Below are 25,278 nucleotides of genomic sequence, written 5' to 3' on the forward strand. Positions count from 1 at the left end.
CTCTTCTAAAACCATCCACGTTGGTGGCTATCACTACCTCTTGTGGGAGTGAATTCCATAATTTAAGTGCCAGGATCAAAACGATATAAACAGATAAGTTCCCGCACGCCTTCTTTCATTACAGATACACCCGCATGCTCCATTCCATGCCTTCTCAACTTGTAACAACTTGCCATAGCCAGTAAGTCACTCCCAGAGCCACATATTCTGGCTCACCTGGAATGGGAAAACACCCACCACACAATCACTTTCGCTGTCCCAGGCAGGCAACAAAAGTGGACTTCTCTATACTCTGGTCACCCATATATGTGGCTACTTGTGGTCCAGGCCTGTTGTTCAGTTAGCCTTTCTAATTCAAGTTGCTTTTATTCAACTCCAATCTTTTGGCTGATGCTGATGGCAGCTGTTGTCCCAAACAGCTGGAAGGCAGTAGGTTGGGAAAAGTTCATTAAATGGCTTGACATAAAACAATCTTATATAGTTAGTGAGTTCTTCATTGAAGCCCCTTTTATTATGGTGATGTAATTGGTTAACTTCTGTCTTATCCTAGTGATGGACGTTACTGACATCATCCATGGAAAGGTGGATGATGAAGAGAAACAACATTTTATTCCCTTTCAGCAGTAAGTATTGGGAAAAGGCTTTGAAAGCAACATTTTATGGAGATTCATTGTTTGTGTTTACATTCAGCAGATCTGTACACATTTAAAGGCACAATAAATACTTTGCTGGATCAGACCAATGGCTCACCTAGTCTTGCATCCCTCTCCCTACAGTGACCAGCCTGAGAAGCCCACAAACAGGGCAAGGAGACAATAGCTTTCTCTTACTGCTTGTTTACCTGCAGCTTGCATGCACAGTTACACTTTCTTTGAACACAGAGGATCCACAGGCAGAGTTGGCATCATTTTATGCAGAATTTCTGCTAACTTTGACAAATGTGTATTACTTCTGCATTTTAACTAGCAAGCTATATATAGATGGCCTTGATTAAAAGTTAGCATTTCAATAGAATAAAATGGCTGGCAACCCTCTTTGTACTGTGAAAAGTATTTCAGAAATCATTAATCAAACAAATGGCTTTCCTGGCTGTGGTTTCAAGAGGTAGGCACTCAACCATATTTCATCATTACTTTCTGCTCCAGAGTTGAACATAGTAAAGCATCATGAATAAAATAACTCAAATGTTGCAATTAGTTTATGTGTATAACAGAGACCTGTCAGGAGTCAACATGGACCAATGGTACCAAGTAGTATGGGAAACAGCCCTACTAGAAAAATTAACCAGCAACCTAAAACTAGCACGGGGACAAACAGAAGAAGACACCTTCACCCCCGTATGGTCCCCCTTCATCGCACACACAGCCCAACAAGACAATGACAAAAATCTACCGACAGCATACAAATCAATATGGCTAACCTGATCCAAAACACCCACCCACCCCACTCACACAGGAAACCAAAGACCACCACAGCCAACCACAAATGAACAATCAAACCCTACGCCAATCGCAACCTCTCACCGCCAAAGAAACACAAGCAAACAACAGAGAACCAACACAAGCGACGCTGATACCAAATCCTACATATATTAAGGAAAATAGAAACATCATCTCCCCATCCCACCCATCCCACCCACTTCCTTCCCCCTCTCTCTCCCTAATGTCTCAACAACTAAAATTGATCTGTAAAAAATGTTTTATGGAAAAATACGAGAGACATTACACACACTTTGTAAACCAAGAAAATCTTTAATAATAAAAAAGAATAGACCAAACATGTTTGATAAATACATCAGCTTTGGGGTCCAGCGCAGACAAAACTCTGAGCCTCTCTTAGTCTTGTTGAATAAATTGGGCTTAAGGTATGAGTTATGAATCACAGTTGAGTGGAGAACATGTTTGTTGCTGACATGGCGGAAGCCAGTGGCAAAAAACCCTTTAAGTGTGGGCTAAGCTGTGGGGGGGGGGTAACCCTCTTGTGGGAAGAGGGAGATGATTCTATAGCTGGTCCCAATCTCTTAAAATAGGGATGGAGAATGTGTTGCCCTCCAAATGTCGTTGGACTATAACTCCCACCAGTTCTGACCGTAGTTGTGCTGACTGCTAGGGCTGATGGGAGTTGGAATCCAGCAACATCTGAAGCCTCTGCTGTTTTGTGTGTACCAGCTTATTGTGTGTGTAAGTCTGAAGTTCTGTTGAAAAGACTTTGGACCTGCCCCAGCTGTTGCCATATAGGTCAGTTGAAAGGAAGAGGAAACCCTGCTACTGACTCTTAACTTTTGGCCAAGGATCTTAACTGAATTTGCATTGCATATAGATTTGGAAAAGCTCCAAGGTCTCAGGGCTTTTTTTAGCCCCCACAAGAGCACCTTTCTGCCTCTCTTCACATGACTAGCTAGCACATTTGCGAAGCTAAGCAAGGTCCAATATGGTTTCAAATTAGATGAGAGACCACGTGTTGAGATTCCTGCCTTACAGCAGGTTGTACTGGCTGGCCCTCAGGGTCCCTTCCAACGCTACAACTCTGTGATAGACTCCACCGACTTTGAGGGTGGAGGCCAAAAGGAAAACGTAGACAGTGTGGGGGCCACCATCATTTGATGAGTGGGGTGGGAGTGGCATTCTACTCCCTCAGCTGATCTGCACATAACAGCTGATGAGAGGGTGCTGGGTGCATGTGTGTGAGAGCATTGGCGGTGACACCCACACCTGGCATGCAGTCCCCAGACATTCTACCAAAACTGATTGTGGCTAAGGAAAAACCCCGTTAATAACCCCCTGCCCCGAAGAGTCCTGTCTTGTTTATAACACAGAGGGTGCTTGGAGGGAGCTGGAAGTTAACTTCTGTTTCCCATCCTTTTTCCCATCCCTCAGGATTGCCATGGAAACGTACATCAGACAGCGGCAGTTAATCATGGCACCGTTAATAACCTCTCATGTGATTGGAGAGAATGAGCCCCTCACGGCTGTCTTCAACAAAGTCATTGCTGGCAAGGAAGTGAATCACAAAGGGCAAGGTACACAAAAGAAGTGAAAATGTTTTGTTTTTTTAAGCACAAAGAATGGGATGGGACCTGTGTATAATTTTTACTATTTCCCACCACCACACACAATGAAAGTAATGGTTTTTTATTTTATTTTTTAATCCAGTCTGCTCAGATGCAACCTTCCCCAATGGTATTTATATGTTAATGTTTATTTTCTTCCACAGGCCTCTGGGTTTCTCTGAAACTGCTGCCTGGTGATTTAGCTCAAGTTCAGAAGGACTTTTCTCATCTCATTGACAGATCTACTGCTGTGGCCCGCAAAATGGGATTCCCAGAGATTATATTGCCTGGTGTGTGTAGTTCCAAGTTAATGGTGATAGCTTCCAAGAAAACAGAGCAGTCATGGAATAAGAGGATCAATTGACTTATGGCAGTGGAAGGGAATCTGTGCACCCCCAGATATTATTATTATTATTATTATTATTATTAAGCCTCAAAGTGGCTCACAATAATAAAATACGCAATACTATGTACAAAATTTATAAAATTCAAAATTTTACAAAATGTTGTTGGACTCCAACTCCTATCAGCTCCAACCAGCATGGCTATTGCTTGATGATGATGGAAATTGTAGCTGGTTTCTGGCTAAACATTAGGAAGAACTTTTTGACACTGGAATGGACTACCTCAGAAAGTGGGGGAGATAGGAGGTTTTTAAACAAAGGTTGGGTCTGTCAGGGATTCCTCAGCTGTGATTCCTGCATTGTAGGGGGATTCGACCTCCAAGTCTATGGTTGCATGAATACCTGGAGGGCCACAGGCTCTCCATTCTACAGATAGGATAAAAGAACTGGTTATAGGGGGTAGGAAGAAATTGACAGTTTCTTGCCCCCACATTCCACAGTACTATATCCATCATAGGTAGGGAACCTTTTTCAGCTGAACGGCCCCATTGCCTCATGGACAACCTGCTGGGGGCCACATGCCAGTGATGGTGAGTCAGAGCCGAACATGGGCACAGCAGTGGATGTGACTCTTGCATTTGTACAGTAGAATACATTCCACCCAGAGGTTTCTAGCCACCTGGCCTCTATCCAGACAAACAGGTCATAGTATAAGAGTTCACGGTCACATTACGATCAGGCAAAGGCACTTGCAGAGAGTGTAGAGCAGGGCTTGGGAGGGGTGTGTCTTGGAGAGAGTCATGAGGGCCAGGCAGAGTGGCGTAGAGTGCCGCATTCAGCTTCCAAGCCTGAGGTTCCCTGCCCATGATAGACATGGTCATGTGTGGGCAGGGGATTTTTTCTGGTTTCTAAAAGTGTAACCATGGGCAGATGCCCTCCAGAGAAGAAGAATCATTTGCTGTTGAATTTCACATATCAGGCTTTGTTCTAACTTCCAACCTGGACAAAGAAACTTTACTATAGTCTTGATGGTTGCAGGTGAAGTTCGGAATGATATCTATGTGACCCTAATGCATGGGGAATTTGACAAAGGGAAGAAGAAGACCCCCAAGAATGTCGAGGTCACTATGTCTGTTCATGATGAAGATGGCAATCTCTTAGAGGTAGGAAGGGGCTTGGTAGGTGGGGGGCAGAATCATGATTAAAACCTGTACTATTTCTCCCCCTAATCAGCTGTGAAGGGTGATTAAATAAGAGGCTTTTGCCTGTGGAAAGTTTGCCCACTAGGAAGCTGCCTTATGCCATTGGTCCATCTATGTCACTGGTGTCTCCCGTGACTGATAGTGACTCTTCAGAGTTCCAGGCAGAAGAGTCTCTCCTAGTTCTAACTGGTGATTGAACTTGAGACCTTCTGCATGAAGGCAAGTGCTCTGCCACTGAGCTACAGCCTTTCCCCAGCAGAAAATAGTTTCAAACAGTGCATAATTAACTTACGGGGTTTGCTGCCATGAGACGTGGTGATGGTCACTACAAGAAAGGAAATCTGTGGTGCTGGGACTCCAACTTCAACCAGCCCCAACTAGCATGGACAATGGTCAGGTATTATGGGAGTTGTAGTTCAAAACATGTGGAGCACACCTGAGATAAGAGTCCAGAAAAAGCTGGTGCCAAGGCTTCCATCATTTCTTCATGGTATGTTTAGGGCCCTTCACTCCCTGAAGCATTTCATCTATGTATGCAAATCACCTACAAGCAGTGAAGAGTTTCCTTATATCCAGGGTTAAAAATGGTCATTCCCTTCAAAGATTGTCACCTTCTTTGATTTGGTTCTGCTTTTTAATTTGTTTCTCGTGTCATCCAAAGAAAGCTATCCATCCAGGTGCTGGTTATGAAGGTATCTCTGAATACAAATCAGTTGTCTACTACCAAGTCAAGCAACCTTGCTGGTATGAAACTGTCAAGGTGAGATTGTGTAACATTGCTAGAGTTCTTTCCTGCGAGCTGCAAACTTGTAATTCACTGCTAAAAATGAACTCAATTCCCTGTGTGTGTTCCTTTGGGTAGCCAAATTGACACCACCTAGTCATAAGAGAAAGGCATGGGCAGGCTTGGGAAGCCACAAGCTTTGCAGCAGTAAATGCTGGGTTGGTGGGGTAGAGCCAGGAGTCACCTTCAAGACATTGGCATTGCTGCAGCATACCTGGTCAGGAGTAGGCAGATATACCAGCAGGAGTGCCACATTGGCTACAATGGCCAGTGTGGCACCCTGCAATCCACAGAGCCTTACTGCCACCCTTTCCTGACTCAGACCCACCTAGTTGAGCTGCAGCAAGGCCAGCACCAGAAGGTTGACCTCGTATCCCAGAAAAGAAAATGCCTGGCTAGAACAGGAGCACGCAATGCAGCAATGATTTGTGGCAGATATCACTCATGCCACTTAGAAATCCCAAGTATGAAAAAAGTTTAAAAGTGACATTTGCATATTTTGTCTTCAGAGTGGGGAATATGGTGTGTAAATCCCAGTGGTTAAGGTTCTTAAAGTGCGGGTTTTCTTGCACACCAGCTAAAAAGCAGACATGTTGTGTACAACATATAAGTAAAACCTGTTGTGATCTGCCCCATGATAAGGGGCCAGCACAGAGTGGAAGCTGTTTAACCCAAGGCATACATGGGATTGAATATGAAGCTGTGTGAGCTCTGATTCTTTTTAACTCAATTCAATTGTGGCTGAGGAGACCCAGCCGGATGGGTGGGGTATAGATAATACATTATTATTATTAGTAGTAGTAGTAGTAGTAGTAGTAGTAGAATTAGTATTATTATTATTATTGAAATTCATATTAGAACTTGCTAGGAATTGAACTTAAATAATACTCTGGGCTGGCCATTCTTGACTAAAAGCAGAATGCAGATTCTGAACGTGGTTGAATAAAACATCTTGGTAAGGAAACTTAAATTCAATTTTTTATGTACATTTCAGGACTTAGAATTTATATAATGTGTTTTTAAATCATAAAGTGTTTATGTTTAAGATGGAAATAACAGACCATTATTATTATTATTATTTGCTTTAAAATCATATTTATTTCCATTGATGTCTAAAAGGTTTTGTAATGGAAGAAAAAGCTAACCCTAGATGCCCACTGTTCCAGAGGCTGCGATTAATGACATGAGTTTGGCCAAGTAAACTACTGTATTTTCCGGCATATAAGACGACTGGTGTATAAGACGACCCCCACCTTTTCCAGTTAAAATATAGAATTTGAGATATATTCGACCGCAGATACTCCACCTGGCATATAAAATGACCCCCGACTTTTGAGAAGATTTTCCTGGATTAAAAAGTAGTCTTATATGCCAGAATATACAGTAGGCTACATTATATCTTACTTTAAAACATCTGGGTAGAGGGTTTCAATCAACAATAAATTACTAGTATTATGGAATCCTCCTTTCAATCTTGTTAGGTATTCCCAAATATCCTAAGCTGGGGGTCACAATGAGTGGGAAGATTTGCAGGTGGAATCAGCAAATCCTTTTAATGGACAGAGGACCCCCATATTTGTTCCGTAAACTTGGTTTCTGGTGTGCATATTTTATAACTAGCCTTCATTCATGCAGGTGTCCATAGAAATAAAAGAGGTCAGCCGCTACCACTTAAGGTTTACATTTCGTCACCGATCATCACAGGAATGTAAGTACTTGGGAGACAAGCAACTCCCTGTCTCTCAGGCATGCCATCTTGCCCCTGCGATTGAGGGGGCCAGCGCTACGCAACATGCTCATGTCACACGTGCACGCCCAGCGATGTGCTCACGTTATGTGTGCTGGCTGTGGCCATGCAACAACATGCCACACTGCTTGCATGCGTGATGTGAGCATGTCACACAGCATGCACAAGTGACACGGACATAGTAGGTGCGAGTGACATGCACATATCGACACACAATATTGAGGGGGCCCAGCCCCTCCTTGAAAATGTTGGTGGTCCCTTGCCTGCCCCATGGTGCCCCTGCTGTCTCTTAAACACAGAAGGGTAAAAATGTCCCTTGAACCCATTGGGGTGGGTGTAGAAGAAAGAAGTGGCTTGCAGTGTAATGGGGAACCAGCATGTGGTTGTATCTGGGGTGAGGGTGTGTGAAATTTTTCAGGTTTATGGCAGGGTGACCCACGCTTAGCAGTGATGACTTTGTGGATTAAAAAATAAATAAAAACACTACTGTTGGAGGGTAATTCCCCCAATATGCCCTGAAATGATGGGGCACTTAGGAGAAGAAAATGGTAACTGGGCCACCAAGGTGGGAACTTTTGCTATCATTGCTGCTGCTAGAGGTATCCTTCCCTTCACCATGTTGGTGGTGAATTTTACCACCTCCTCTTGAAATCATTAAAATTGCCTAAAATTGCTGCCTCAGAAAAAACTGCTGCAATTTTAATTGTTTCAACTCATTGTAAATGTTGAGGTGGTTTTTACTGTAATGCAGGGGTCGGCAAGGTTTACCTCGCCTGGGCCGATTCACTCCAGCAGATCCCTCCATGGGCTGGATCGCATGTGCGCGCACACGCCTGCGATTTCCGGCATCTGTGTGAACACGATTTTTGGCGTCTGTGCAGAAACGTTTTTCGGCGCCTACGCAGACGCAATTTCCAACACCGCAGAAGTGAGTCCCTGCACAGTACTGTGTCAGTTTAGCACAGCATGCGGGGACTCGCTGAGCAGGCAGCGCATGGGCTGGTTAAACGACCCCCATGAACTGTTTGTGGCCCATGGGCCTTAGGTTGCCTACCCCTGCTGTAATGATTATCACTGGAATTGACATGATTCAGTGGGGGGGAGGGGTGCACAGAAAACTCCTTATTTTATTTATTTATTCTACTGCATTGATATACCACATTTTTCTCCAAGGAGCTCAAGATGCTGCTCCCATTTAATCCCCATGATAACCCTGTGAAGTAGGTTAGGCTGAGAGGAAGGTCACCCAGTGAGCTTCATGATTGAGAGGGGATTTGAACCTGGGTCTCCCAGGTCAGTCCAGCACTCTAAGCACTGCACTTGCCGTGGCTTCTGGGTGTACTTCAACAGAGGCCAGCAAGCAATACGTTCTCCTTCCTTCCTTCTGCTGCAGCGCGAGATAAATCGGAAAAGGCTTTTGGAATGGCTTTTGTGAAGCTGATGAATGCAGACGGTACCACTCTGCAGGATGGCAGACATAACTTAATAGTCTACAAGGTACTCCTTTCTTTTTCTTTTTTAAACCTTGGTGATATTGTTGAACCTGTCAGAATTTCTTCCTGACACAGTGGCTCTGTCCAGACCTCACACTAACCCATAGTTTAGTGTGACAAGAATGAGCCGTGGTGAACCTTGGGCTCATGTGCTTCTTCCTTCTCAGATGTGGATTTGAAGAGGCCATTGGAAGGGCTTGATTTAGATTAGCCACAGATTAACATTTCATCTAAACCCTGAACTTTGACCCCTGTTAACATGGCTGGTTTCAAGGAAAGAGTAATCAAGATGACACAGTAGGTTTGGACATGACAGACTACGGTTTATGTAAGCTGAAAGAGGAGAGAGGAAGTTATGTTGGGTAGAGGCTAGGATCATTCTTGTAACATTTAACTATGGTTTAGCATGATGTTCAAATCCAGCCAGTTTTCTCCTGCCCTAACTAGCTCACCAGTGTACAGGAAGAAAGAATGGAATCTGGATGGTTTGCAGCTAATATTACAGCAGTATAGATGTCTGAAGTTATTTTCTCTATGTTATTGGTAGGGTGAAAACAAGAAAATGGAAGATGCTAAGTTCTACTTAACTCTGCCTGGCACCAAAGTGGAGATGGAGGACAGAGATGGTCTTCCAGCCAAACATCATGTAGCCAACTTTACCCCAACCAAAGACAGTACCAAGGATAGCTTTCAGATTGCAACTCTCATCTGCTCTACAAAGCTGACACAGAATGGTATGTTTGACTGCTAGTACAATCCAAGCTCAAGATCCACTGGGATGAGAAAGTTTGTGTTTGGCAGATCATGGGCTTTCCTGCCTTAGCCGAGGTTACACTGGCCTAAGTCCCTCAGCCTAGCCAAACCTGAGATATGCTAGTGTAAACCCCTCAGTCAGGGCTCAGTTGGCATACTTTACACCTTAAGTTGGTGTAATTCACACCAGCACATGTTCTGGGGGATGGGATGCCAGGAGTGTCTTACACCTATTCCAAATCCCTTACAGCTCAGCCATGTGATCTAGCAATCCAGTGGAACTTAAGCAGATGAAGAGGGTAAAGGTAAAGGGATCCCTGACCATTAGGTCCAGTCGTGTCCGACTCTGGGGTTGCGGTGCTCATCTCGCATTACTGGCCGAGGGAGCTGGCGTACAGCTTCCGGGTCATGTGGCCAGCATGACTAAGCCGCTTCTGGTGAACCAGAACAGCGCACGGAAATGCCGTTTACCTTCCCGCCGGAGCGGTACCTATTTATCTACTTGCACTTTGACGTGCTTTTGAACTGCTAGGTAGGCAGGAGCAGGGACCTAACAACGGGAGCTCACCCCATCGCAGGGATTCGAACCGCCGACCTTCTGATCAGCAAGCCCTAGGCTCTGTAGTTTAACCCACAGCACCACATGCGTCCCACGATGAAGAGGGTAGTGCAAGTCAAATTCCTCCTGAATAGAATTTGGAATAAGCATAAATTACACTGGTGTAAATTATGCTGGCTTTCTGTAGTAGGACTGCTCTGCTACTTTGCTTTTTTCCAGTTGTGGGGAGGAGTAAAAAAAAAACACTTGCAGTGCACTGAAGATTTTCCTCAACTTTGGGAAATGTGCTTGACCTTCCTACTGGCTTCTGAGACTGCCTGGCAGTGCCCATTTGCTTCCATGCCCATCTTCACAGCCCTTAAGGACTAGAAACTTGCTTTTCAAAATAACTGAAGCTGTGATTTACAGGATGCTGAAAACTGGCTTGGTAGGGCTTACTTCTGTGTAAACAAGTGTAGAATTGTGCTGTAAATTTCAAATTTCCCACCCACCACTTTCTAACAAAGCTGATCAAACACATCAAACCTGCCATCATGTGGTTTCTGCCGGTATAATAATAATAGTAATAATAATAATAATAATAATAATAATAATAAAAAATTATTTGTACTCCGCCCATCTGGCCGGGTTTCCCCAGCCACTGTGGGTGGCTTCCAACAAATATTAAAATACATTAAAATGTCACAGATTAAAAACTTCCCTAAACAGGGCTGCCTTCAGGTATTTTCTAAATGTCAGGTAGTTGTTTATCTCTTTGACCTCTGATAGGAGGGTGTTCCACGGGGCGGGCGCCACTACCGAGAAGACCCTCTGTCTGGTTCCCTGTAGCGTTGCTTCTCGCAGTGAGGGAACCGCCAGAAGGCCCTCGGTGTTGGATCTCAGTGTCCGGGCTGAATGATGGGGGTAGAGACGTTCCTTCAGGTATACTGGACCGAGGCCATTTAGGGCTTTAAAGGTCAGCACCAACACTTTGAATTGTGCTCAGAAACGTACTGGGAGCCAATGTAGATCTCTCAGGACCTGGTGTTATGTGGTCCCGGCGGCCACTCCCAATCACCAGTCTAGCTTCCACATTCTGGATTAATTGCAGTTTCCAGGTCACCTTCAAAGGTAGCCCCACGTAGAGCGCATTGCAGTAGTCCAAGTGGGAGATAACCAGAGCATGCACCACTCTGGCGAGACAGTCTGCAGGCAGGTAGGGTCTCAGCCTGCATACCAGATGGATCTGGTAGACAGCTGCCCTGGACACAGAATTAACCTGCGCCTCCATGGACAGCTGTGAGTCCAGAATGACTCCCAGGCTGCACACCTGCTCCTTTAGGGGCACAGTTACCCCATTCAGGACCAGGGAGTCCCCCACACCCGCCCGCCCCCTGTCCCCCCAAAACAGTAATTCTCTCTTGTCAGGATTCAACCTCAATCTGTTAACTGCCATCCATCCTCCAACCGCCTCCAGGCACTCACACAGGACCTTCACTGCCTTCACTGGTTCTAATTTAAAAGAGAGGTAGAGCTGGGTGTCATCCGCATACTGATGAACACCCAGCCCAAACCCCCTGATGATCTCTCCCAGTGGCTTCATATAGATATTAAAAAGCATGGGGGAGAGGACGGAACCCTGAGGCACCCCACAAGTGAGAGCCCAGGGGTCTGAACACTCATCCCCCACCACCACTTTCTGAACACGGCCCAGGAGAAAGGAGCGGAACCACTGTATAACAGTGCCTCCAGCTCCCAACCCCTCTAGCCGGTCCAGAAGGATGTTATGGTCGATGGTGTCAAAGGCTGCTGAGAGATCCAGCAGAACTAGGAAACAGCTCTCACCTTTGTCCCTAGCCCACCAGAGATCATCGACCAGTGCGACCAAGGCAGTTTCAGTCCCATGATGAGGCCTGAATTCTGATTGGATGGGATCCAAATGGTCCGCATCCTCCAGGCATGCTTGGAGTTGTTCAGCAACCACCCGCTCAATCACCTTGCCCAAGAATGGTAGATTTGAGACTGGGCGATAGTTGGCCATATTGGCCGGGTCTAAAGATGTTTTTTAAAGAAGCGGTTTAATGACCGCCTCTTTCAGCGGGTCTGGGAAGACTCCCTCGTGGAGGGAAGCATTCACCACCCTGCGGAGCCCATCGCCCAGCCCTTCCCAGTTCGCTTTTATTAGCCAGGATGGTCGGTTTCACTCATCCAAGCAGCCTGTCCACATCCTTGGAGGTAACAGATTGGAATTGATCCCATGAAACATGACTAGACAGGGCTCTAGCACTCTCCCGCCCTGGCCCTGCTCCCACGGTGGAGTCTACCTCCTTCTAAATCTGAGTGACTTTATCTGCAGAAAACTTTGCAAAAGTAAGTGCGCAGGGAGGCAGGCAGAGCAAACTAAGGTTGAAACAGGATGCCAAAGATTATGCAGCCAAGGTGCTGTGTTCTCTAGAACTGCAGAGAAGTTATTTTTCATATAGTTTGATGCCAGAAATAAAATATTGCTTCCATATTTGTCTTGTCCTGTGACCACTAAAGGAAATGAGCGGTATTGCTTATATTGATCTTACTCCCCCACCCTCATTTTGCCCTTGCCAGTTGACCTACTGGGGTTGCTGAATTGGCGTTCAAACTCCCAAAACATAGGACACAACTTGAAGAAGCTGATGGAGGTGGAAGGAGGAGAAATCGTCAAGGTATAACAAGATTGAGCGTACAGGTTTGCAAATGATTTGTGCATGCATCATCCAGAGAGTTTCATTGGAACAGAATGTCTGCTTAAATTTTGTTCTCATTGATGTGCTGGATCAGGGAGCTGATAATTTTAAAGAGCTGACCTAGTCTGGCAAGATTTCAAAGAAGTTGAGGTGAGCAACTCACCAGATTATCCGTCAGTGTTGCTACAGCAGAAGCACAGTTAGCATGGTTCGTGTCCATATTATGTTTTATACTGTTTTCATCTATCACCATGTCTGCACTATACATTTAGAGCACTACAATACCTCTTCAACAGCTGTGGTGTCCACTAAACTATCCTGGGAACTGTCATTCATTAAGGATGTTTGGCGTTGTTAGAAAACCCATATTCCACTCACAGAGTAGCAACTTTCAGAGGGATTTAACAGTCAATCCCTCCTCCCAGTCAACTCTGTGAATTGTGGCTCTGTTAGGAAAATAGGGGTTTCCTAACAAATTTCAGAAACCATAACAAGTTCCCAGGATTCTCAGGCAGGAGTAGGCATGGGGGGTTTAAAGTGGTATAATTGAACTTTAAAGGCACAGTGCAGATGAGACCTATGTATCTTTTTGCAATTTTATAATCAAATCATCCAGTTTTTGTGCAGTGTTGAGAGAGACAAATACTCAACTGCCCAACTATGCATTTTTTAAAAATCTGTTTGCAGGGCTGAAATACAGAATTGTGGGGTAGACTTAACACTTTGTGCTGAGGACCAGCCTCAAACCGGCAGCAGTAGATTTGCCCTAGATTTGCCCATTTCTTCCAGCATGCTTGAATAGTGCCCCTCCCTGTTTGCAGAAGGAGGGACTCTGGCAATGAACCATTTCCTGTCATACTAATCCGCATGACTTTGAGTAACTCTATTGCTAAAAGACCTGGAGATAAAAGGGAATGGAGCTGTAACACAACGGCCTTATTCATCACAACCCATTTCTGTTTCTCCTCCATCTCTAGTTCTTACAAGATACACTTGATGCGCTTTTCAGCATAATGATGGAGATGTCTGACAATGAAACCTATGACTTCCTTGTTTTTGATGCACTAGTAAGTTGTTCTGACCATTTATCCCTCCTTAGCTCTTCATTAACTCTGTCACCAAAAAGAAAGCTTCCAGATCAGGTTGGTTACAATTTCTTCCCAGTGACAGGCTGATGTGTAAACAACAGCTCCCAAATGGAGAGTTGCTGCTGCTGCTGCTTATTTTTAGAGTGTGGGCAGTCTCTGGCCTGTGGGCCAAGCTTGGCCCAGCAGCCTTTCCCATTTAAGCCCACCAGGCCATTTTGGACAGTCCCCGATAACCAGGGCTTTTCAAAGCTCAGCTTCACCTAACATCATAGTAACATTCGGTGATTGACAAGTGGGCAGGGCTTCTCATCTGTCAAATTCAGCTCCTGGGGTGGCCCAAAGGCTGGGGGGGATTCCCCACCCCTGTTTTACATAATGGAACAGCCTTTATTTCCAGTTAGATTTGGGTTCAAGTTCCTGAGTCTCTTCTCTTTCTAAAACAAATATTTGAGATACTTTTATGACAGCTTTTATAGTTTCAAGCTTCAGGAAGTTGTTGCCGAGCAGATGAATTTATTATAAGAATTAATGAGTAAGATAACCAGTAGCTCAGGGGCATAAATTGTTTTCAGCTGGGGTTTTTTGCATAAGCCTGTATGCCCAACAGAATTATAAGGATTTAAATACTTTTTAAAAGGAGATTTCTAGTCCTCATGATTGTGACTGGAAAAAAAAGAAGAATTGATCATCTGTTCTATAATGCTTCCATTTCTGCAGAGAAGCTTGAATGTATGGACTGTTCTTAGAATCTGTGGATCCTGAGAGTCACCACACGTGATGGGGAATACGGGCAGTGTTCAAACTGTTGCCAGAGTTAAAGTCAAGCTCACAAAATTGTAGAGTTGGAAGGGATCTCAAGGGTAATATACAGGTGAAACTCGAAAAATTAGAATATCGTGGAAAAGTCCCTTTATGTAAGCAATTGTTTTCATTAGCTACTGGAGTTTAATATATGAGATAGACTCAGGACATGCAAAGCGAGATATGTCAAGCCTTTGTTTGTTATAATTGTGATGATTATGGCGTACAGCTGATGAAAACCCCAAAGTTGAAATTGTGAATTCGGGGTTTTCATCAGCTGTACACCATAATCATCACAATTATAACAAATAAAGGCTTGACATCTCTCGTTTTGCATGGCATGAGTCTATCTCATATATTAGTTTCACCTTTTAAGTTGAATTACTGAAAGAAATGAACCTTTCCACGATGTTCTAATTTTTCGAGTTTCACCTGTAGTCTAACGCAATGAAGGAATCACTGCTAAAGAAACCTTGACAGATGTTTAAAAACCTTCCGTTTAGGAAGGTTGGCAGTCCCTCCTGTTGTTCCTGCTTTAGCTGCAAAAGCGCAGCATGGTTGAAAACTGAAAACAAAAGTCCAGCCAGGTCATGCTGTTTACATCTTGCATATTTCCTCTTTAAATAGGTATTTATTATTTCACTGATTGGAGACATCAAATTCCAGCATTTTAACCCAGTACTCGAAACTTACATTTACAAACACTTCAGTGCCACCTTGGCCTATGTGTAAGTATGCAGCTTTGTTACATTGCTGACTTGTGCATTTTTGTCATGACTTATTACATGCTTGTCACATGGTTCAATTTGTGTGGTTTTTCTCTGCTCTTGACACGTTAAGGTAGCAAGATTTCTGCTTAAAACGAGTCCCTAATCTATTGTCCAGCATAGTTAACCTTTATTTGGAAGAAGAGGGTTAGGAATTTCAACCTCATGTGTTTGTACATTCAGTGGGGGTGGGTGTTATAATTGCATTTAGCCTACTGGAGGCAGGTGGAAATCCTTGACACCATCTGCACAGTACATGTAAACCAGTATCATAACACTTGAAACTTCCGCCAAAGAATCTTGGGAAATATAGTTTTAGGGTGCTGAGAGTTCTTAGGGCACCCCCAATTCCTCTTATAGAGCTACAGTTGCCAGAGTGGTTTAAGAATCAATCCCTCTTCCCAGGGAATCTTAGGAATTTTAGCTCTGTGGAACAGAGGGAGCTCCTCTCTTAGCAAACTACACTTAGCAGTATTCTTTTCTGAAAGCCATGGTGTTTAAAATGGCATGATACTACATTAAATGTATATTGCAGTCGGGTCCTTGATAGAAAGGAAATGGCTTGGAGACCTCAATATTTATTTATTCAGTTTTTTGTCACATTCTCTTCTGGACAACCTTTGAAGAGTCCCATGCCGGTGATGAGCAGGGGTAGAGGTGAAGCTGGGCAGAGGAATAAACCTAGGATAGTCCTCTGTACCAAGTGGAGGGATGTTCTTGAACCACATCTCCCATCAGCTCCAGAAATCATGGCCAATTCCAAAGAGAATGGATGTTGCAGTTCAGCAACATTGGGAGGGCCAAAGGTTTCCTCCACCTGTTCACATGCATCCCTCTCTAGCCTTCATCCAGACAAGCAAAAGGCATTATTAGAGTTCAAAGTCACATTTAAGTCAGGTTGGGGGGGGGGAGGGTGTATGTGGCCTAGAGAGAACTCTGAAAGTCAGACAGGACTTGAGAGCCACATTCATTCCCTAAGCCTAAGGATTCCCACCCCGGCCTATTGGTTCCCGCTCACAGGAACAGCCTTTGCATCTTCATGCCCCTAGTCCATGGACAGTGGGGGGGGGGCAGGGCACTAGTATACAGGTATGTGGCCCCACTCATGCTTTCTACATGCAGTTTTAATCATGTTGGGAATATACTTACTCAGCGGCTTAGCAATACTAGTTCTATTCAGAATAGACCAATTGAAGTTAATGGTCAAGACTTAGTTTCATTAACCTGAGTGGGTCAGTTCTGAGTAGGAATGGCGTTGGACACAACCCAGGGCCTGAAGACACCTGATGGAACAATATTGCTGTGCACTAAGCTAGTCTGTGTGTGAATGGAAGGCCACTTGCCACCTACACACTCACTTGCCACCTGGAGTCTGATGGAAGCAGTGCAGTTCTCCAACCAATGTCTACAAAAATGTATACCGGTATATTAACAGTAATTGCAAATGAAAATGCCTTTATCAGTGGAGATGAAATGCAATTTGCATTTTATTACAGGGGAAAGTTTGCAGAATTGTGTTTATGAGGGAAAAGTGCATTGCAGTGACTGGAAAATTCACGGGGACTTAAAAAAAAGTCTGCACAAATTAGTGCAGAAATTTAGAGAACTGAACTTAAGATGGGGGGGGGCAACCAAAACTGATAGATCTGTCCCCCCCCTACTTAGCCCCCCACTTACTTATTTTCTCTTGCCCCAGAAAACTTACCAAGGTTCTAAACTATTATGTCGGAAATGCGGATGACTCCAGCAAGACGGAATTGCTCTTTGCCGCTCTAAAAGCCTTGAAGTACCTCTTCCGGTTCATAGTTCAATCGCGAGTCCTGTACCTAGGGTAAGCAATGGCTGGAAAACATGGGCATAATTCGTGCTTCTCCACTTCAGCTACTACTATTGGCTTAATCATAAATGTGTGCCCCACCTTTCCTCCAAGGAGCTTGAGGTGGAGTGATGCATCTTCCCCTCCTCATTTTAGCCTCACAACAACCCTGTGAGTAGGTTGGGCTGTGTGATTGTGATGGGCAGGCCACACATGCTCAGCCTCTGTGTGCTTGCTCAGTCCTGAGGTGTCAACTACATAAATCAGCTGTGCCTGCCCTTCTCTTCAAAAGGAGGGTGTGTGTGTCAAGTGTTGGAACAACATCTTAGCTAAGCCTAGCTATGCTGTGCTTTACCTGCTTGTAACCTGTGGACCCAAGTGGGGATGCTGCACTGAATTCATCAGTAAAATGTTTAAAATAAAACAAAAATAAAACAAGCCATCATGGTGCCACTTCCAATTCTGAGTCCAAGCTACATCACGCTGACTCTCTGTGCACCTAGGCACATTATTAGCCTCTCTGTAATTATTAGGATCTTATTATCCTGTTACTATTTGGATTCTGTCATTGCCTTCAGTTAGGATGACTGCATACCATTCAAAATGGCAGCTTATTGCCTCTGCGAGCTTAGCATCCCCAACCCACCTTAATAAAAAATAAGTAAGTTACACAGCCATGAAGCCTGCTAACATAAAAAAGGGGGTTCTCTGCCATCAAACATCTATTTCAGGCTCAGGATTTTATTCTGAACATATAAAGTAAAAGTTGCTGAAGAACTTAGTTGCTTGGTATATACTCTATTTGCCTTTATTAATCAAGAAATGTAATCATTGCAAGAGATTCTATGTTTTAATGTTCAAAGAACAGCACACAATGATTTCTTTCTGGAACAACACAGTCGGGCATACAGGAATTCCCCATGCTATTTATACATAATTTATTTCCAGAGAATCATTGCCATATTTCAGGAAAGCCCAATTGTGTTCAAAGTCAAGTGAGTGGAAATAAGAAGCTCTTTGCTTCAAACCAACACTAAATATAGAATCATATTTTTCTACTTCCCCCTTGTGCTTCTCTTAGGCTGTAATCCTAATTAACAGCTAACAGCACAGTGTGTAGTTTGCGTGTTTGTTGTTGTTCAGTCGTTCAATCGTGTCCGACTCTTCGTGACACCATGGACCAGAGCATGCCAGGCACCCCTATCCTCCACTGCCTCCCGCAGTTTGGCCAAACTCATGCCAGTAGCTTCGAGAACACTGTCCAACCATCTCATCCTCTGTCATCCCCTTCTCCTTGTGCCCTCCATCTTTCCCAACATCAGGGTCTTTTCCAGGGAGTCTTCTCTTCTCATGAGGTGGCCAAAGTACTGGAGCCTCAACTTCAGGATCTGCCCTTCCAGTGAGCACTCAGGGCTGATTTCTTTAAGGATGGATAAGTTTGATCTTTTTGCGTGTTTACTCAGAAGTAAATCCTGTGGTGTTCAGTGGGGCTTACTGTCATGTAAGGTTGCATAGGTCTGCAGCCTAAAAGCACATAATGTATAGAAAGAGACACTTTTGTTGTAATGTTATTTTTTAACTAAAATCAGCAATGGAATAATTAGGGTGATTTTCTTTCTCTCTCTTTTAGGTTTTATGGGAAAAGCGAAGATGGAGATGAGTTTAACAATTCCATCCGCAAGTTGTTCCTCTCTTTTAACATCCTCATGGACAGGCCTCTTGAGGAGGCTGTCAAGATCAAGGTTAGCCTGCATTCCAGGAGTGGCTCACCTGTGGCCATCCCAGTGTTGCTGGACTACAACTCCCATCAGCCCCAGCCAGCATGGCACATGGACAATTACGATGGGTGTTGTAGTCCAACAACATCTGGATGGCCACAGGTTAGCCACCCCTGCTGTATTCTGATTCAGTGTATCAAGTGGCATTGCTTGTGGAGCCAAAATGGAGCAATATTCACACAGGACAGGGAAGATAGCAGCAGCTTCTGAATAAATGTGACATTTTCAGAAGGGTAAGAGAAGGGAATAGGGTTGCCAGGTCTGCTTCCAAAAAATAGCGGATAAGCGGGGGGGGGGTGTTAAATTAAATTAAATTATATATTTTCTTACAAATATTTTAACACGTATTAAAATACCATTTCATCATAAAGCTTTTGAATAAAAAAGTCCACTATTTTGTGGGGGGGGGGGGAATAGTGAACATAATGTGAAAAAGTGGACTGTCCACTCAAATAATGGACACCTGGCAACCCTAGAAGGGAAACTGAGTGGAATGTCTGGAAAAAGAGGAGGATGAAAGGGTCGAGGCAGTTATATTGTGTAGGTCAGTGTTTTTCAACCTTTTTTGGGCAAAGGCACACTTGTTTCATGAAAAAAATCACGAGGCACACCACCATTAGAAAATGTTAAAAAATTTAACTCTGTGCCTATATTGACTATATATAAAGTAATTCTCTTGAATAGGAATCAAATAAACTAATTTTTCCCACGGCACACCAGGCAACATCTTGCGGCACACTAGTGTGCCGCGGAACAGTGGTTGAAAAACACTGGTGTAGGTAGGCTATTTCTTGGTTCACGCTGAGGAACGGTTTTTAAATGCTTCCTGGGATAATAGTGAGAGCTGCCCATGGAAATCAGATGGAGGCAGCCACAATTTTTGTGCTTCTGGGACGAGGCACTAGAGTGCCGTTGTTGCTTTAGCCAAAATGGCACCATCTCTGCACAAGAGGGAAGATATCAGCCAGGCCCCAAACAGCTGAATGAGAACTGAGCATGCTCATTGACAACAGAATGCTGGCAGACACGTGTTGGGAGCACATTTGCAGAGCTGTCTTTACTTGCCCACAACTGACATCTTACATGACATCAGGGGTAGGGCAGATGGGAGTGGCATAACGAAAACTGCCTTGTGGTCCACATTAAGACCTGGAGAATGGGAAAAAGGTGTAGCTCAGGGTTAGAGCATCTGCTTTGCATGAAGAAGGCCCCAGGTTTTGTCCCTGGCATCTGCAGGTAGGACTTGGGGAAAGGGTTCTGACTGAAACCCTGGAGAGCCACTGCCAGTCAGTGCAGGCAAGACAGAGCAAGAAAGATTAATGGTCGGACTCAGTGTAGGGCAGCTTCCTGTGTTCCTCTGTCTAGTTTTTAGAGTGAAGGGATTAACTTGCTTTCCCCACTTCCTTCTTGTATCTTGCAGGGTGCTGCCTTGAAGTATTTACCAAACATCATCAATGATGTCAAACTGGTATTCGATCCTGTTGAACTCAGGTAGCTATAAAACATTTTCTTTTCCTCTTTCTGTCTGGCAGGGAAAAAGCAGGGAAAATTTTGGAACCTGCTGTAGGCCAAACAAGATGGATTAGTAGTTGCAGAAGGACAGAGTGATAGCTATGCATTATAGGATTTTTATTTATTTATTTATTTATTTTTCAATCTATTGGGTGGAAAATCCACCAAAGTTGTCAAGAGACTTTCTAAAAACCAAAGAGTGTGTGTGTTGATGAAGCAGTTTTTGGCCCTGTTCTGTTGTTAATGAGCCCTTATAGGATTGACTTCATAGCACTCTGTAGCTGGAATTATGCATGATAGAATTCTCATGGGGATTTGCCTTCAGACACTCACTCCCGCTGATGGTGAACACATGTGGTGAGTGGCAATGGGAGTGTTAAAATGGTGCCCCTGAGAAGGAAGAGATATCCACATATTCGCGGTGAAAGGATGCAGGCTTGCAAAAGCACAAGAAATGTTTTAAAAGACATGTCCGGTCGCCCCCTTGTTTTAGTAAATTAGTAAGGAATCATCATCACCATCATACCCCACTCATCTGACTGGGTTGCCCCAGCCGCTCTGGAAACAAACCATCCCACTGAAACAAAATTCCTCCTTGGCCATGCAATATTGAGCGTATGTTGAAAAGGGGTGCGTGGGGGGACAGAACAGGTAGGGAATAGTGGGGTGCCTTAATTGGTGGGGATGGCTGGGTGGAATGCTGAACAAGAGCACTCCTTTTAGGGGGAGGACAATACACTGCAACATAATGTTGCAGCACCTGCTTGTTCCTTCACTCTTTACTTTCTTGTAGTGAGTCGGACTATTGGTCCATTGGTTCTCTTATCTCACTGAAAATGCTGGAGGTGGAACCCACCACCTTCTGTGTTCAAAGCACTTACCACTAAGCTATAGCTCTTCAGCAACCATAATCGCCGTGGCTTGAATGTACTCTGTGATGTAGATGCAATTTTACATATGTGGCTTTATGCTGCCTAATTTTGCATTTGTGGTCATCAGAAAGGGGCAGGAGCTATGCAAGGCAGCAGAGCCCATTCCCCTCTTCTCCCCTCTGATGCTTCCCCAAGCATCACATATTTGCAAGCCTGTTTTCATCACCAAGAAGAAGAGAAAATTCAGTAAAAGCAGATGTTTCAAGCAGCTTAGCCAAGCCTGGTGTTAAATGAGAAGGCAGAAACCCTTCAAGGTCGCCAGTCAATCTGACCAACGTAAACTTCAATTTTTGGTATAGCAAAAGAGCATACTAGCTTCTTGAAACCCCAAGTATGGAATGACACATCCATCCAAGAAGAGGGAGAAAGGCTCCCAACTCCCATAGCTACAGCTCAACAGTTCAAACATTCTACAGTAGGTTAACCGTTGCTGGTCTGATGTTGGTCTCTTAACGGTACATAGAAGACACAATGCACTAGCGTTAACTGTACACTAGATGGCTAGATCATAAGAATCTGTGAATGTGTCCAAATAGTAAAATTGGCAAATATTATTAGGATAAGAGAGGCAAGACAATCTGATAACAATTTTATTGAAAGGGGGAGCCCCCTTTTATTACTGAGGCCAAAAATCATGCAAAAATGCAGAATTGTGTACACTGTCCAGGGCGTTGCAAAAACACCATGCACTTAAAAGAGAGGGAAATGTAAAACCACGTGCTTTCTTTTTTCTTTGTAAATCTGTGCATCACAATATTTTCTGTTACTTGTCAGAATGTCTAAATATTTCTCTAAAAACAAAACAAACTGTACACAAAAATCTTAATCTGAGACCATTCTCCAAGTGCTGCCACTACCTGAGATGTGACAGGTGGTTCCTGGGGAAAGAGCCTTTTTCAGTGGTGGTGCCCCAGTCAAAGACCCCTCTTGCCAAGGAGGCCTGCCTGGTGTCTGATGCAAAGACTTGACATTTATTTTCTCAGGCTTGTTAATACAGCACAACATGTTATCTCTGTGGGTACATTGATGCTGCTTTGTAGCCAGTGTGGTGTAGTGGTTAAGAGCGGTAGATTCGTTATCTGGGGAACCGGGTTCGTGTCTCCACTCCTCCACATGCAGCTGCTGGGTGACCTTGGGCTAGTCACACTTCTTTGAAGTCTCTCAGCCCCACTCACCTCACAGAGTGTTTGTTGTGGGGGAGGAAGGGAAAGGAGAATGTGAGCCGCTTTGAGACTCCTTCGGGTAGTGAAAAGCGGGATATCAAATCCAAACTCTTCTTCTTCTTTTATTGCGTGTATGTTGGTTTAGAATTATCTTTACTGTGTGTTCTGATTTTCATTTATGCAAGACCACCAGGAGATGGTTTGACGGATGTGATAGAAATCCTTGTAATAAATAAGCACATCTGCAGCTGAAGGGAGTGCATTCAATGTTAATGGGACCAAAACTGTTCTCTCCCCCCACACTCTGCTTCCCAGTGTCCTCTTTAGCAAGTTTATCCAAAGCATCCCAGATAACCAGCTCGTCAGACAGAAGCTCAACTGCATGACGAAGGTTGTGGACAGTGACCTATTCCGTCAATCTGGTGAGTCTGTTTTTCTCACTTCCCACCCAGTTTTAAGGTACTGTTTTATTTTTATCTGCAGCATTTCTATGCAGTTTTCTGGGCAGATCGCAAATAAAAACAAAGACCATGAGGTGTAAAAACGGGACATAAAACTTACAATATAAAGCCAAGAGGGGGGAAATAAAAACAGATTATAGAAGATAACAACAGTGCAAAAGATACTGAAAAGCCCTAAGCCAGTGATGGCGAACCCGTGGCACGCGTGCCACAGCTGACACGCAGAGCTCTCTCTGCTGGCACGCCAGGGGCGGGGAAATGGCGCCGTCGCGCTGCTCTGCTCATGCGTCCTGCCAGCGCAGGCGCAGCAGCAGACAGCAGCAATTTCCCTCCTTGGCGCCTGTCCCAGTGGTGTTTGGCTGCTGCTGCTGCTGGGGAGGATTCGACGCGAGGCGACGACGACGAGGAGGAGGAGGAGGTAACAGCAGCGGGGGCTGGGCCAGGGGCGGTGGGTGAGGGGGAAGCCCTCCTTTTGAGCGCTGCGAGCGGGGGGGGGAGCCGCGCGGCCCCGCCGGCGATGCCATCCCTAAGTAAAACGGCAGTGCTATGCATGTTTGGGTGGAAGGAAGGATGGAAGGAGGCAAATGTGGAGCTCTATACTCAAACATGTGCACACAGGGTTGGTGCATTGGAGGAGTAGGCGGCCACCTCCGCTTCCATCCGAGCGGTGTTTGGGATGGCGCGAAGAAAAGTCTCGCTAAGACCCAAACCGCCAAGGGGCGCGCGTCCCCGCGCAGGGGTAGGCGGAGCTGTGCAGGAGCTGAGCGGCATTTGCTTCCCGCCTCGCACTGCCGGGTGGGCTTTTCTTCCCAACCGCCTTCACAGCCCGGGAGGCGCCATTGCTGTGGTCGCGGCTCTCGCACGTCTTTAGCTACCTCCTCCGACTGCCCGAGCGCTCTCCGGTAAGGAGGAAGTCAAACTTCTCGAAGAAAGGGCAGGAGCTGCATTTGGGAAGGTTTGGGATGCAACCGCTATGGTTCCTCCCTTTGCCCAGTTTTTGCAAAACAAAAACAAAACCCCCACACATAAATAATAATAAAAAAACAACAGGTACTACTGGCGGGCGCTACCGATCAGCTGTTCACCGGATTCTATAACAACAAAAGGCTCTGCGGGGAGCGCAGACTGGCCGGTGTAACAGGGCTCGGGGCGCCCGCAGGAACAGCCTCCCCGCCATCTACCTCACTCCGCCGCCATGGGCGTACCGAGGGGGGGCAGCAGGGGGCAGCTGCCCCCCCCCCAGCAAAAATGATTGGCGTCATGCTGAGGAAGAAGCGGGGTGGGAGAGAGGAGCGGAGAAGAAGTGGAGGCGGAGGAGGTTGCTGTCCCCGCTGCCCGAGTTCCTCCCTTTGCCCCCCCCCCCTTGCCCAAGGCAGCTCCTGTCCCGGAGGCGAAGGAGAAGCGCCTGTCGCGCGCTCACAGCAGCGGGCTGCGGTGGAGACGGCGCTGCTCACTGTGCTGCTGCCTGTCAGGCTTCGCTCTTCCCTCTCGCGCCTCCCTGCCTCCCTCCCTCCATCCGCACCCTGCCGTCTCTCTCTCTCTCTGTTGCCCCTCCCTCGGGCACCTTCGCCCCTTCTCGCCCTTTTTCTCTCCCCTCGCTCCTCATATTCCCTTCCTTTTGCGCTGCTGGTCTCCTTCAGCCTCCTCCTGATTCTCGTTCGCTTTCTGTCCCTTTCCCTTCCTCCTTTCCTGCTCCTCTTTGCGTCCTTTCCATTTCTTCCACCCCAGCCCCAGATATATTTCCTTCAGCCATCTCCACTCCACTTTTCTTTTCTTTTCTCCCCTCCGCATTGCATATTCTCCTGATGGGATGTGGGTTTGCATTGTAAAAACATCTCTTCTTGCTGGGGGCAAAAAGGATATTTATGAAGGACACAGCAGGCATGGAGAGGCAATTTAACCATTTCCTCCCATGCTGCAGCCCTAAGGACTGTTGCTCTTCTGAGGTCAATTCCTGATTTGCTTTGGAGAGAGCCTCCCGTGTTAACATTTGCATTTCCTACCAATGCAAATAGCAATTTCAAAGGGGTGGTTTTCATAAGGACCACAACAGGTGTGGAAAGGGTTGAACTCTCCATCTGCTGTGGCCCTGATTATTATCAACTGCCCCAATTGATGCTATTTGCATTTAAAACAATAACAGCAAGCCAGCACACTGGATGCAAAGACACATTTAACATCACATCTTGCTTGCCCCTAGAAATGCTTGTAAGGAAAAAGAAAAAGAAAACCTTTTGGAGCAGCACTATAATCTCTATCTGTTACTGCTATTCAGAGACTGTGCATAAGATGAGTTATTTCCACTATGCTAACACATATATCTGCCTGAC

At 45.2% G+C, this 25,278-nt stretch overlaps 1 protein-coding gene across 3 annotated transcripts in view; it reads left to right on the forward strand.

Annotated features, from left to right (window-relative positions):
• DOCK5 (dedicator of cytokinesis 5) overlaps positions 1-25,278 on the forward strand; it is a 155,170-nt gene that overhangs the window by 72,894 nt on the left and 56,998 nt on the right. For all 3 annotated transcript variants that reach the window (XM_033171850.1, XM_033171848.1, XM_033171849.1), the window contains exons 11-25: positions 551-623; positions 2,877-3,019; positions 3,214-3,339; positions 4,432-4,556; positions 5,257-5,355; positions 7,015-7,087; positions 8,520-8,623; positions 9,167-9,353; positions 12,512-12,609; positions 13,608-13,697; positions 15,147-15,247; positions 16,983-17,117; positions 18,733-18,844; positions 20,301-20,371; positions 22,803-22,909. In XM_033171850.1, the coding sequence (XP_033027741.1) occupies positions 551-623; positions 2,877-3,019; positions 3,214-3,339; positions 4,432-4,556; positions 5,257-5,355; positions 7,015-7,087; positions 8,520-8,623; positions 9,167-9,353; positions 12,512-12,609; positions 13,608-13,697; positions 15,147-15,247; positions 16,983-17,117; positions 18,733-18,844; positions 20,301-20,371; positions 22,803-22,909 (1,644 nt within the window). The remainder of the gene's footprint in view (positions 1-550; positions 624-2,876; positions 3,020-3,213; positions 3,340-4,431; positions 4,557-5,256; positions 5,356-7,014; positions 7,088-8,519; positions 8,624-9,166; positions 9,354-12,511; positions 12,610-13,607; positions 13,698-15,146; positions 15,248-16,982; positions 17,118-18,732; positions 18,845-20,300; positions 20,372-22,802; positions 22,910-25,278) is intronic.

The sequence above is a fragment of the Lacerta agilis genome, chromosome 15 (genome assembly GCF_009819535.1).
Source record: "Lacerta agilis isolate rLacAgi1 chromosome 15, rLacAgi1.pri, whole genome shotgun sequence".
In the NCBI taxonomy this organism is placed as follows: Eukaryota; Metazoa; Chordata; class Lepidosauria; order Squamata; family Lacertidae; genus Lacerta; species Lacerta agilis.